The 13,319-nt window shown below is 43.7% G+C and overlaps 1 protein-coding gene across 1 annotated transcript in view; it reads right to left on the reverse strand.

Annotated features, from left to right (window-relative positions):
• Nucleotides 1–1,311: 1,311 nt before the first annotated feature.
• Nucleotides 1,312–13,319, reverse strand: part of TOP1 (DNA topoisomerase I) — a 94,002-nt gene continuing 81,994 nt past the window's right edge. The window contains exons 14-21 of the mRNA XM_055265882.2: nt 12,621–12,764; nt 11,396–11,581; nt 10,162–10,230; nt 9,207–9,321; nt 7,312–7,439; nt 4,010–4,104; nt 3,644–3,793; nt 1,312–2,601 (exon numbers count right to left, since the gene is read on the reverse strand). Of these exons, the coding sequence (XP_055121857.1) occupies nt 2,499–2,601; nt 3,644–3,793; nt 4,010–4,104; nt 7,312–7,439; nt 9,207–9,321; nt 10,162–10,230; nt 11,396–11,581; nt 12,621–12,764 (990 nt within the window). The 3' untranslated portion in view covers nt 1,312–2,498. The remainder of the gene's footprint in view (nt 2,602–3,643; nt 3,794–4,009; nt 4,105–7,311; nt 7,440–9,206; nt 9,322–10,161; nt 10,231–11,395; nt 11,582–12,620; nt 12,765–13,319) is intronic.

A 13,319-nucleotide genomic window follows, 5' to 3' on the forward strand; every position in this document is an offset into this window, starting at 1 on the left:
TCCCCAGTGGCCAGGTCAGCTTCCCATTCTCTGGCTTTGGTCTCCCAGGCCTGCTGCCACTGTCTGGGATGCCCTTCTCAGTTGTGTTGAGCAGCATCTTGTTGCCCAGCATCTCCCCTCAGACTTGCAAGGGAGGTCCTTGCCAGAGAGGTAGACATTACTTCCTGTTCATCAGCAAGGTCTTCTGCCTGCAAGGCCTCCTTACCCGACTTCTAGTTTTGGACCAAAGGTTGTCCCCTAGCTGTGGCATCTGAGGTCCACTTACACCTACCTACTTACCTACCAGCCACAGTGTATCAAATGGGTACCAAAAGAGCCTCTCTGTTGTATTCCCTACATTCAGTGGCCCAGCTACCTCAACACAGAATTCAAAAACACCTGGCTGGAGTCTCTCTGCTCCAAAGCAGCGATGGCTACATAACCCCCCTTATTCCCTGGGGTGAATGCTGCCTCTTTCACTGGTTAATAAAAATACAGGCTGCCAAGGACCTCCAGGATTCTCTGTTGTGGGCCTAGTACCAGCCCTGCCTCCAGCTTCAGGGAGAACAGAGACTATGGGTTCGCCTCCCCGAAGACACCTACCTGCTTGTGCTAACAAGCTAGAGGGCCCAGGGCCCTTCCATTACTTTACCAATTCTGACCCTTCTGGCCTTCCTGCTCCCTGCAGTCCATTTGACCTAGAGACCTCACTTTCATTCTGAATTCCAGACTTACCTATAATTTAGGATGAGCAAAGGAACAATTTTTGTAGAGACCATAGCCAGCTAGGGTATCTGGAGCACCAGAAAGTGGTCAGAGACCACACTGCCTTTTTCAATTAAGCAGTCAATGCAGGGCGAAGTTTGCATCCCACCTGGGAAGGGGCTTCTGGGATCTGGAACCTTAATTCTCCCCATCCTGATTGTAAGCTTAGCCACGTGAGCAAACCTAAAGCAGCTCCCTTCTGCTTCTGGCCAGTACACATGGAAAGCTCTCCAAAACTTTGACTCTCAAATACAGCTGCAACATCCTGCTCAATATACTTTACCTATGCTAGGCCTCTGATGCTGTCTTTGCACCACACCTCTTATGGTGGATTTTTTGCACCCTTCCTTCCTTTCCTGGAAAGGATATGGACTTTGGATCCCCTTTAACCCACACCCACAGCAGCAGGACAGGCACACAACACCCCTTTCCAGGCCAGGCCCTGCCTTATCTGCTCCTGGGAGGAATCTACTCTTGCGGACCTGAGTGGTGAGACCTCATCTCACACTAAGTCCCAGCCCCAACTCTGGCCTGAGGCCCTTTGTAACAAAGAGGCAGACACTTAAGTTTCCGTTAAGTTGTAGGAATTTATTTTAAATAACCTACAGTTGATTAAAAGGGAATTCATGATAAAAATAGAAGATACTTGAGGAAAGATGTGGGAAATGGACTCTGCACACACACTAAACTAACAATGCCTCTAAAACTAATGATTATAGCAAAAATGTTTTCACATTAAAATTCTGCTTTTTATGTTTTTTTTCCATTTTTTACACAATTACAAAAGAAAAAATAAAAGCCCTAAAATCTTGATTATTTTTCCTTTTTTTGGACCAAATACTCATTTTCCTCTAAATTTATTGACCTGTGGAACTTTTTATACAATAAAATCTTTCAAGTGAAAGATTAGGGTTAAAAAGAAAAAGATGGATATCTTAAAGGGTACAGCGAATGCTCAGAACAAAGGATGATGGGAAAATGGTTTCAGTCACTGATTATTTCATTATCCTTAGACTCACTCGCCCTTCATCCCTCCCCAACCCCAATCTACACGATCTTTAAGATCCAGAAAAAGGTTTAAATATTTTAAAATAATTAAAAAGAAATAAAAATTCACATTTAAAAAGGAACACTCAAGTCAGGAAGTATTTTCCCATCATGCTTTTCTGTGAACAGGTGTCTGAACCAAAACACTGCCAAAGCCACGACTGCTTCAAGTTTAATGAAAATTGATCCCCATGACAATAGAGTGACGACTCTAACAGGTGCGCTGGGTTTTTTGTTCTACTTAATTTTAAATTCCTGAAATGGGGGAGAGGGGAGGGAGTTTAGGAATTTATTTCTATTAAAATATAGAAGTTATTGCAAAACCCTAACTGTAAAAACGCACCAATATAATCGGACTTTGCATACAGTAGCTAAGAGAATCCAAACATTTCAGTGAAACAGTGAATTTGCCTGGTACAACGCTGACAAATTCCCATCCACTTGCCCTCTTGAAAATAAAAACAAAATTCAAAACAAATCATACAGCTAGAATTTTGATATCTGAAATATTTTTAAATAAGTTGTCCATAGGACAACTGGCTCAGCTCTCCCTTATAATATCTCCAGGTTTATCTTTTCGCAAAGATGTTGGTTTGTTAAGACTTGCTGCCTCTCTCCCCCAGGCACGAGGGCAAGTGAGGCTCAGTTTATCCATCTTTCCCAAACCACACTGTTCCTTTTCACAGAACTCTGCCTCTTGAGACTGGCTAAAACTCGTAGTCTTCATCAGCCATGTCAATGGCCCAGGCAAACTTTTCCCGCTGGGTTTTGTTGTAAATCTTCTCAATTGGGACACCCCACTTCTTGCACCTGCAAACAAAGGAGAAATAAGTGTGGGGGGGGATTAGGGTGACTCAGCAATGGCCCATATCTGAGGCCCAGGGTCAGATGTTCCATCTTCTCTTTCACATCTGTCTAGGGAGGATGCAAATTAATAGTGCACCAAGCATGTTCTAAAGGTTTTATGTGATCAACTCATTTAATCTTGGCAGTGATCTCTAAAGTAGGTGCTTCTGCAGATGTACAAGTGAAAAAGGTACAAATGAAACTAAGGCAGAGACATTAGGTAATTTACTGATTTTCTCACACAGCTAGCTGGTAAGTGACCTGAAATTTGAACCCAAGCAGTTTTTCTCCATGTTCTTAACCACTATACTATATTGCCTTTTAAGAGCTAACCAAATCTCCAGCACCAAACAAGGCAAAACAAGCAGAAAGAGGTACAAAAGAGCTAGGTGGAACCTTTAGCCCGGACTAGCAAGTGCCATAGGGGAGGATATCTCCACCTATGCTCAGAACTTAACAGCTCAAACTAAACATCTTCCAAAACAAAGCCACTTGTTTCAGATGTTATGTGACAGTGTGTGTGACACACAGAGAAACCTAATATTTATCTGCCTTGTTAAAGGTCCCTCTGCCTAAGTTGCTCAGATCTGTATTCTCATCTTTATCTCTTGTTCCTACTTTCAACTGCAAAAAAAATTCAATGAAAAGTTTTGTTGAAGTGTAGAGATGGATGGGCTCTTTCCTATTCTTCCAGAAGCTAAGAGTTTCCATTCCTGTCCTAAAGTTCAATTAGGAATAGGGATGGCACCTGCCTCTTAAAAACATTAACATACACTACGAGGCAGTATGACAGCACTGACCATTTAGGAGCAACCAGAATGTTGCAATGCATTTACAGACAAGGTTCAGCAACCAGAGTAACTTGTACACAGCTGAAGCCAGAAGTTTCCCCAGAGGACTAAAGTGTGCAGCTTAGGAATGGCATGTGAAGGCCACCAGTGCTCTCGGAACCCCCTCCACCTTTCTCGAGCTAGCAGCAGGAGCTCAAGGAGGGCTCAACACTTACCAAGCCACTGTGATCCTAGGGTCCAGATAATTGAGTTTGGAGGTTCCCAAGGCAATCTGTTTATTTTCCTCTCGGTCTGTGGCTTGAACTTCCAGCTTCATCAACTGTTCCTCCAGTCTCTGAACAGCCTTCTTCTTTGACTCTACTACCCTAGAAGAATAGCAAGGGTCCTCAAGAACCAGGCCTGGGCTCTAGACAAGAGCACACTGTACCCATCCTGCCACTTTGAGTCAATAAAAGCCCTAGTACAGAGATTTCCAAAAGACATCCCTCAGAAACCATCAAAAAGCCAGGGCCCCAGGGGCCCTGACATGCTGCACACACTTTTCTCTACCAGCCCCAACTTTCACAATACCAGGTACGTACTTCTTCGTCTTTGCATCCTTCATGACCTTGGCATCAGCCTTAGCACTTTTCAGGTCTCTCCGGGCATCTGCTAGCTGTTCCTTCTTGGCATCAATCTAGGGGAAATAATAGTGGTAAGGTTATGAGCTGTAAAGGAAAAATGGCTCCACCCGAGAAGGTGAAACCAAGATGTTATCTGGACCAGGCTGTCTCTGTCAGTGGTTAGATAAAAAAAAAACAAGGGTGGCTTCATGAAGGCAGGGAGAAGATGCACAAGGACTATTGAATTCAACTATTTGTTCTTCAGTGATCCTGAAAGAAACAAGGGTTTTATAGGGCAGTAACCAGGGGCTCAGGGAAAGGAACCCGCTGGGGCTGGGAATCTGGGTGCTGATCTTTCCATCAGAGAACACTCTGCTGTCATACATCTGGGAGGATGGCTACAAATGACAGCTGTTTATCAAATAGATCCTGTGCCAGTTTTTAGCTTTCATTCCAAGAACACTGTAGGAGCCACTCTTTAGGAAGCTGAAGCAGGATACCTGCATCTACTGGGGAACCCCAGCTCATTCCTCAGATCCCACCAGTACTCTGGGAAGGTGGTGCCAGCTTATCAAGGAAAATGGATGCACTGAGGAGAGTACTCAAGGGGCTACAAACTGGCAATTAAAAGACACCCAGGAAGCCAAAGAGCTCAGCCAGTCTGTCCCAAACCAGGACATGGCAGGGCTTAGCTTTGGCATTCTGTTTTTAAAAGGAGAGAGGTCACCGGGCACGGTGGCTCACGCCTGTAATCCCAGCACTTTGGGGAGGCTGAGGCGGGTGGATCATGAGGTCAGGAGATTGAGACCATCCTGGCTAACATGGTGAAACCCCATCTCTACTAAAAATACAAAAAATTAGCCAGGCGTGGTGGCGGGCGCCTGTAGTCCCAGCTACTCAGGAAGCTGAGGCAGTAGAATGGCGTGAACCCGGGAGGCAGAGCTTGCAGTGAGCCGAGATCGCGCCACTGCACTCCAGCCTGGGCGACAGAGCAAGACTCTGTCTCAAAAAAAAAAAGGAGAGGTCTGAGGTGGGAAGGACCTTAGTTGTCACTCAATGGATGTGAAAACACTTTTAGCTGTGGAGCTTTTTTTCCCATGTGAACTCTCATGGAATCCATATCTATAAGGGAAGAGACAAGGGCAGTTTCAGCCTTTCTTGCTTGTTAGAATCTTTGAAGCACCCCTGATGAATCTAAGTTCTTCTTAGATTCCTGCTTAGAGACAGCAGTGGATAACAACATGGAGCTAGAGCCCCTGTCAATGAGCTCACGCTGCTCGGAGGGCAGGAGAACCCCATACCTATGATCAACTATGTGAGGTGAAGACAGCCTCCACAGAGTAAATAACATGTGTGACACACACTGGGCTGCTCACTGAACCTAGAATTGTTTGTTGTTAGATACACACAGCCCAAGATTGGAAACAGAGGCCACCATTGTGAGAGAATCGCTAAATATGTTTTACTATGAATGGCTTACTTCCAACATCTATGTTGTCCAAAGCCAAACTGAGGGAACTGATTCTATATACAAAAGCATCACAGACACCACTAGCCAGATTCTTTTTAGGATAGAAATGTAGCAAACCACAATCTTTTAACCATTTCTGCGAATGCTAAATTGGCAGGCTATGTCAAATTCTCTCAAAGCATCAAAGACTCCATTGATTCACTTGGCAAACAGGGGTGTGTGTTTGCTTTGTGGGCACACAGGAGAGGAATCCTGGGCTTGGAGGGCTCGTCTGGCAGGCAGCCTGGGCTGCCCAAACAGTGGTTCCAGAGCGAGAGTAACAAAAGGCCACCTCATGCTCCTGGGAGGGGTTTTCCTGAATTAGGTAAACAGCACCTGAATATTCATGCTTTTATTTCTGGCTTGTAACGATAACATGAGAATAAACAATTCCAGATGACCAGCATTTAACAGAGTGGCAGCAAATGTGAGCTGCTAGGATGGGCCGTCTATAGAGTTCTTTGCCTGCCAATCATATGATCCAAGGACTCAAGGTCTATGGATGTACATTCACTGTGGACATGTAAATCTCTTCAAGAAAGCCAGATGGCATCTGTAGCATAAATTACACATTGTGTGTACCTTTTGAACCAGCTGTATTACTCATGGGTACTTAAGGAAATCTCAACAAATGGAAAACATTCTGGGCCTTAAAATGCAGTCTCATTCCATAGTAGTAGTTCTTAAACTCCAGTTGTACAAGTATAGAATTCCATGAACTTGGATGAGAAAAAAATCTATAATTTCAGTAACCTCTTTTTGGAACTTATTTATATTTATTTTAAAATTTTTAATAGAGACAGGGTCTCACTATGTTGCCCAGGTTGGTCTTGAATTACTCAGCTCAAGTGATACTCCCACCTCAACCTCCCAAAATGCTGAGATTACAGGTGTGAGCCACTGCACCCAGCTTCTACCTGAAACTTAGTATTTCTTCTTCAGTTATGAATATGCGGAACAAACCATAGTAATAGCAGCAGCACCTATGACTTTATCATCAATAGATGTTAGACATTTTCATTTCATATTTGAATTGCTGCAGAAATCTTAAAGTATCATTGATATTAATTAATTACTACCTTGAAATTTACTACAGGCCACCTCAAGACCTTAATAAGGAAGCACATTTATTATCGGACTTTAAAATGTATTTTGATAACTGTATTTCAATATAATTTGTTTCCTTTTTAACCCTGTGTATCTGTTCTATAATGAAATATCTGCAAATTCTCACTGTGGACCACCACGTTAGGATGAGTTAGTTATGAAGTCACTGCCAACACAAAAATGTTCATCATCAAATGTTAAGTGCCTTATGGTTTAAAAGCTCAGTACCAGGCGGAGTTAGGAGGAGGAAAGAGGCTCAAGGACAAGGAATAGCACCTGTTTGCACACCAGTCTTTCCCTCTAGGGCAGCAATTTGTCTGGCACATGGCCAGTATTCAACAGATGTTTGATGATGAACTATATAAAAACATGATTCACGTGGAATGCGTAAAAATAAAAATAGCTATGCTAGGATTTGAAATACTTCAAATATATAATTGTTTCATCATCTTTTCAGTTTGAAACAATCTAATTTGGAAATGGCTGTATTTCTGGGCTGTGGCAAGGAATTATGAAGACTCTTTAAATCCACTTTCTTCATGTACAATAAGGACAGTAATTAGCAGACCCAGAACTGGCCTGCTGATATGTCAGCCCTGAATCCTCTCATTTGCAGATGATCTGCCCACAGTAGACACAGTTCCCTTCATTTTATCCAAGATACCTTAGTTTGCAAGTTCATCATAGACTTCTCAAAAGTTTTTGGTGGTGCCCTCTGATGGTTACAAAGAATTGCAACAGCTCGATTGGCACGGTTATAAGAAAGGATCTTCGCTGGGACGTTCTCATCCGCTGTAAAGAAAGGAACATGGTAGCAAGAGGGTCAGTTTGTGCACCAAAAGTGAACACACAGTATGTCTTCCCCCAGTGCCTCGTCCCCATGATTTTCCTGGCCCTTATCTTACTCAGATGATTAATTCAAGTTGCCCCCAAAGACTAAGGTCAAAATTTGAGTCAATAGTCTTAAGAAAATGATAGTAGGAAGTTTATATGTAAGCTTGGCCTGGGTAAATTCCCATCACAAGAGGAACTCTGAGTCTAAGTAATATAATAAAATCTACACCTTTCTTTTTACTCAGGGAACTTGGCTAGGGACCCTTCATCTCCTTGCTTCCTCCCCACCCATATGCTCATCATAGGTGCTGCTGATATTACTATGGTTTGTTGCCCATATTCATAAGTTCTATACTGGCCACTCCCTACCTCCCCACCTCTCCACCCAATGTAGCCAGAACAGAATGAGGAACTGAAGGGGCGTTAAAAGTTTAAAAATTTTGGCTGAGCACGGTAGCTCACACCTGTAATCCCAGCACTTTGGGAGGCCGAGGTGGGCGAATCACGACGTCAGGAGATCGAGACCATCCTGGCTAACACGGTGAACCCCGTCTATACTAAAAATACAAAAAATTAGCCGGGTGAGGTGGCGGGCGCCTGTAGTCCCAGCTACTCGGGAGGCTGAGGCAGGAGAATGGCATGAACCCTGGGCGGCGGAGCTTGCAGTGAGCCGAGATCGCGTCACTGCACTCCAACCTGGGCGACAGTGAGACTCCGTCTCAAAAAAAATAAAAAAATTTAAGCCACAGTTGGTAGTATTATTATGGTTATTATTATTATTTTACAGATAGGGTCTCACTCTGTCACCCAAGCTGGAGTGAGGTGGTATAGTCGTAGCTCATTACAGCCCTAAACTCCTGGGCTCAGCCTCCCAGGTAGCTGGGATGACAGGTGCACACCACCACACCTGCCTAATTTTTAGAAATGTTAGTAAAGACGAGGTCTCACTACATTGCCCAGGCTGGTCTGGAACTCCTGGGTTCAAGTGATTCTCCTGCCTCGGCTACCCAAATGTTGGGATTACAGGTGTAAGCCACCGCACATGGCCTGGTAGTATCTTATTTAAAAAGAAAAATTAAAAATGCCATCCAAAAAAATTGTTTTTATTTGTATAGTGTGGCATTCTTTATACCACCTTAAAATACTGACCCTCAACATAGCTACCTCTGGCTTTTCTGGTTCATATTCTAAGGCCATCTGACTTACTTACAGAAGGCAGTAGAAATTCAATAGTGACTGAGCTCCAGGAAAAAAAAGCCCATGGATCTTGGTGATAATATTCTAAAAATCAGCTATAGAAAGTATCTACTCTCTTATGGGAAAAAAATGACAGAAACCTCAAAGAAAGGACTTGTTCCTGTATTTTTCTGGTAACCATGACAACTTTACTCTCTCCAATTTAACAGAACATCACAGCACTGTCTTCACTCTGTGGGCTTTTAAGTAATATATGTATAAAACACAAATGCAGGCATTTTTATAGCAGGTGAAAAGCTGTCAGCATTCCATGAAATTAATCTCGAAGTCGGGGTGGGAAGGGGGAAACAGCACTGATCCTATGTTTATACAACAAAGCATTAGCTCACTACTAGAGGTCTAAAGGGAAAAAGTGTCTGACCACGATGGTAGGGAAAAAAAGTAGAACTGACTCTAGGACTTAGCTAAGCAAGATCACCGGATACCATTAGTAGGGGTGCGCGCCCTGTCTGGCCAAGCAATACTTACGGGCTGTGAGTTCTTTTAGCTGCTGCTGTAGCGTGATGGAGGCATTGTATGTTCGGAATACCTTGGCTGTCAAGCCCTCCATGAGATCCTGAAGATGCTTATTCAGAATACCAGTCTGGAGGAGACAAAGCAACAGAGATTTAGGTCAAAGCTATACTACCTGCTCCTTCTGGCAGCCCTAGGAGTAATTTATGCCAGTGCATTCACAGTCTTGTCAAGTTTATTGCCCTACAAGTGGGAAGTTAGGGAAAGAGGAAAAGAATTCCAGAATACAGGGTTACATGATGCCTCTCTATGAAGTATTTCAATCTTTGTGTGTGTGTATGACAGGGTCTCACTCTGACACCCAGCCTGGAGTGTAGTGGTACAATCTCGGTTCACTGCCGCCTCCACCTCCTGGGCTCATGCAATCCTTCTGAGGCTCCTAAGCAGCTGGCATTATAGGTGTGGACTACCACACCTGGATAATGGTTTTGCCATGTTGCCCAGGCTGGTCTCAAACTCCTGACCTCAAGGGATCTGCCCTACTTGACCTCTCAAAGTGCTGGGATAACAGGCGTAAGCCACCAAGCCTGGCCCAGGTTGGTGGGCTTAACAGACCAATAAAGCAAATTTGTCCTTCCCTATTAAGATATCAGGGACAGGTTTTGGGTCTCCAGCAGGGGTGGCTGGGCATCCAGTGAAGGGAAAGCTCTGCAGGAGCAGGGAAGGATAAAAGGTAGGGCTCATCTACCCCCGACCCTGAGTGCTTTAGCAGTTGTTCTGCAGCAGATGTGTCTTCTCTTGACTACAGATTCACCGTGGGCTCAGAAGGAGGAAGAGAGGGTGTATGGGATGCCACAGAGCAGGCCAGGCTAAAGGGAGAGCCCAAGTCATCTGCCAGCAACCCTCCCCTTTAGCTACTGTGAGGCTCTGGTTGGGAATCCCTTCAACATTGTGTGCTTTGTCTACTCACATTGAGTCTATCAAAAAGATCATCCTCGGGCTGCTTGTTCTCCATAAATAGTTGTAGGTTCTTAAAAACCTAAAAGATATAAGTGAATCCTAATTATTACTCTTTGAAAAAATCCTAACTTTAGAAATAACCCCAAACTTAAAGAAACTTGCAAAGAAAAAGGCACAAGGAACATGCATACATCCGTCACTGAGATTCACGGTTAACATTTTACCCCATTCATCATTTGCACATTGCGCATGTATGCTCTCTCTCTCTCCATGTGTACATTTACAGATATATATACATAATTATTTGTTCTGAGCCATTTATAAGCACTTACTTACAATATGGTCCTAAAGTACATTTATAAGTACGTACTTACAATATGGTCCTAAATATTTCATTGTGTATGTTCTAAAAATAGATATTCCCTTACATTTACACAGTATCAGCTTCAAAAATTTACATTGATACATACTGTTATCTAATCTGTCCAGAGTACTTCCACAGCCAGCAAAGCCTGATTACTGATTATGGTGTCCTTATGAGAAGAGGTGTCTTTATAAGAAGAGGACTGCTGGTGGGCTGGATTATTAGGATCCTGCACACTACAGGTCTCTGGTTCAAGCCCAATACTATGGAAAAGATTAGGTTGGGACTTTGGAGCTGTAGTACCCTCTTCAGTGACGGGCTCAGAGATCTGGGGACTAACATTAACCTTTCTCTGAGTCAGGAGTTGGAGAGAGGCTGAGCAAAGATGAAAAGTGACAAATGTGCCACAGGACCAGGAGATACTAAGATATAGTTAAATCATATGCTGAGTTTGCTCTAAGGGCCTATTCTACAGCATGCTCCATTGAATACTGCTATAGGAGAAGGCCACTCCTTACCAGGAAGGTAGCACAGGGCAGGACAGTGACTAAAAGGAGGTACACAAGATATCAAATAATACCTCTCCCCCCTTTCATTTATTTTTAATTTGAGAGGCAAAGTCTCACTATTTTGCCCAGGCTGGAGTACAGTGGCTATTCACAGGTGTGATCACAGCACACTATAGCCTCAAACTTTCGGTCTCCAGTGATTCTCCTGTCTCAGCCTTCTGAGTAGCTGGGTCTACAGGCATGTGCCACAATGCCTGTCTCAAGTCACTTTTGCTGGTGCCCAGCAAAGTGCAGAGCACACAAAAAAGCAGTCAACCCATGCTTGCTGAATAATGAAAAACAAGCCAGACAGTACGGGTACATTAACTTACTCGTTTCTCAACAGGGACCTTGTTATAGTATCTGATGGAGTCCTTCCCGAGGAAGTCAAACTCTACCACATATTCCTGACCATCCAACTCTGGGTGTAGATTGATGTGCTCCACACGAAGTGAGCAGCAACCCACGGTGTCTGCTGTTTCTCCTTCCTCCTTTTCATTGCCTGCTCTCAGAGCAAGCTGCCCAGGAAAGAAAGAAAAAAGATGAGCATGAATGAAGAGACATGACGCTTACACAATTTCGTTTTTTTTTTTTGAGACAGAGTCTCGCCCCGCTCTGTCGCCAGGCTGGAGTGCAGTGATGCAATTTTGGCTCACTGCAAGCTCCACCTCCCTGGTTCAAGTGATTCTCCTGCCTCAGCCTCCGGAGTAGCTGGGACTACAGGTGCCCGCCACCACGCCCGGTTAATTTTTTTATTTTTTTTTTATTTTTAGTAGAGACGGGGTTTCACCACATTGGCCAGGATGGTCACGATCTCTTGACCTCGTGATCCACCTGCCTCGGCCTCCCAAAGTGCTAGGATTACAGGTGTGAGCCACTGCGCCCACCAGCCTTTTGACCCTTATGCAATTTCTAGGAATCCAAAACAGAAGCCTCCCAATTCTGTTTGAAGCCACAGCATCAGTCAGCATGGCCTGGGAACTCTGGATTCTGCAGTGTTACTTCCTCCCCCACTCACTATGAAATCTATAGGGATGTTAAATATTCAAGCTCCTTTTCTGTCTATTCTGTCCTCTGAAATAGGGATGGAGAAAAGGAAAAAAAATTAAATAAGGCAGCAAATGAGGGAGTGCTGCTACTCTGGGCAATCAAACTCAAAAAGCTAGTGTGAATTTTGAGACAATTCAGAACTTATGTTAAAACACAAGACTAGGGGAAAAACATGAACTTTTTTTTCTTCTTGTGAGTACCAAGAAATTGATCTCCTCTAGAGCATGGTCTTTAAAACTATATAATGGTGATACCTGCATGGTTTATTTAACCAATTTTATAAGTTATAAGCAACTTTCTAAAGGAATGAAATAGAGTTAAAAAAAATCAGAATCTACTGCTCACAGTAAGGCTAAGCATTGTTTTGTGCAACTTTTGATAGTTATACACACAAATATGTGTGTGTTGAGTTGTGATATACAGTATGTGGCACAGGGCCTGGGGCAGAGCAGAAACTCCCTTTGTTAAGCTCAACACTGGACAATGCTGATGGGAAAATGCTCTCACCTTGTCGATGAAGTACAGGGCTACAGCTCTCTGTCGCACTTTCATCTCTTTGGACTTCCAGTCTTCTCGATACTGGTTCCGGATCTTGTCCACACATTTTTTCAGCCGCCGAGCAGTCTCGTATTTCTGCCAGTCCTTCTCACCCTGTAAAGACCCAAACCCAAATGTAGATTACTTCGGGACAGTGTAGTAAAGACAGACTTCGAATATAGCCAGGCAAGGTGGCGCAAGCCTATAATCCCAGCTAGCTAATCAGGAGGCTAAGGCACAAGAATTGCTTGAACGCAGGAGGCAGAGGTTGCAGTGAGCCAAGATCACGCCACTGCACTCCAGCATGGGTGACAAAGCAAGACTTTGAACAAAAGAGCAGGAACTTGACCTTAAGCAAAGGTAAAAAAGAATAGTACCGAAGAGAGAGTTTGGCACATTTAACCTGTTAAGAATGCACACTGTCCCATCTCACTGCCAAGCACAACTGACTTCTAAGGCTTTCCCAGAAGAAAGTTTCTAGCTTTAATTCTGTAAAATGTTTATGTTCCTGGGAAAAACCCACATGGGATGTCCCAAAAACTAACTTCTGTCAACACGAAGCACATAATCACCCCCATCCCACATCAATTTCACAGCCTTGCTGCCAACTCTGTGACCCAATAGCAGTTTTCTACCAGGACTGAATTCCATTAAATCTAAGTGAATTCC

The sequence above is a fragment of the Symphalangus syndactylus genome, chromosome 24 (assembly GCF_028878055.3).
Source record: "Symphalangus syndactylus isolate Jambi chromosome 24, NHGRI_mSymSyn1-v2.1_pri, whole genome shotgun sequence".
In the NCBI taxonomy this organism is placed as follows: domain Eukaryota; kingdom Metazoa; phylum Chordata; class Mammalia; order Primates; family Hylobatidae; genus Symphalangus; species Symphalangus syndactylus.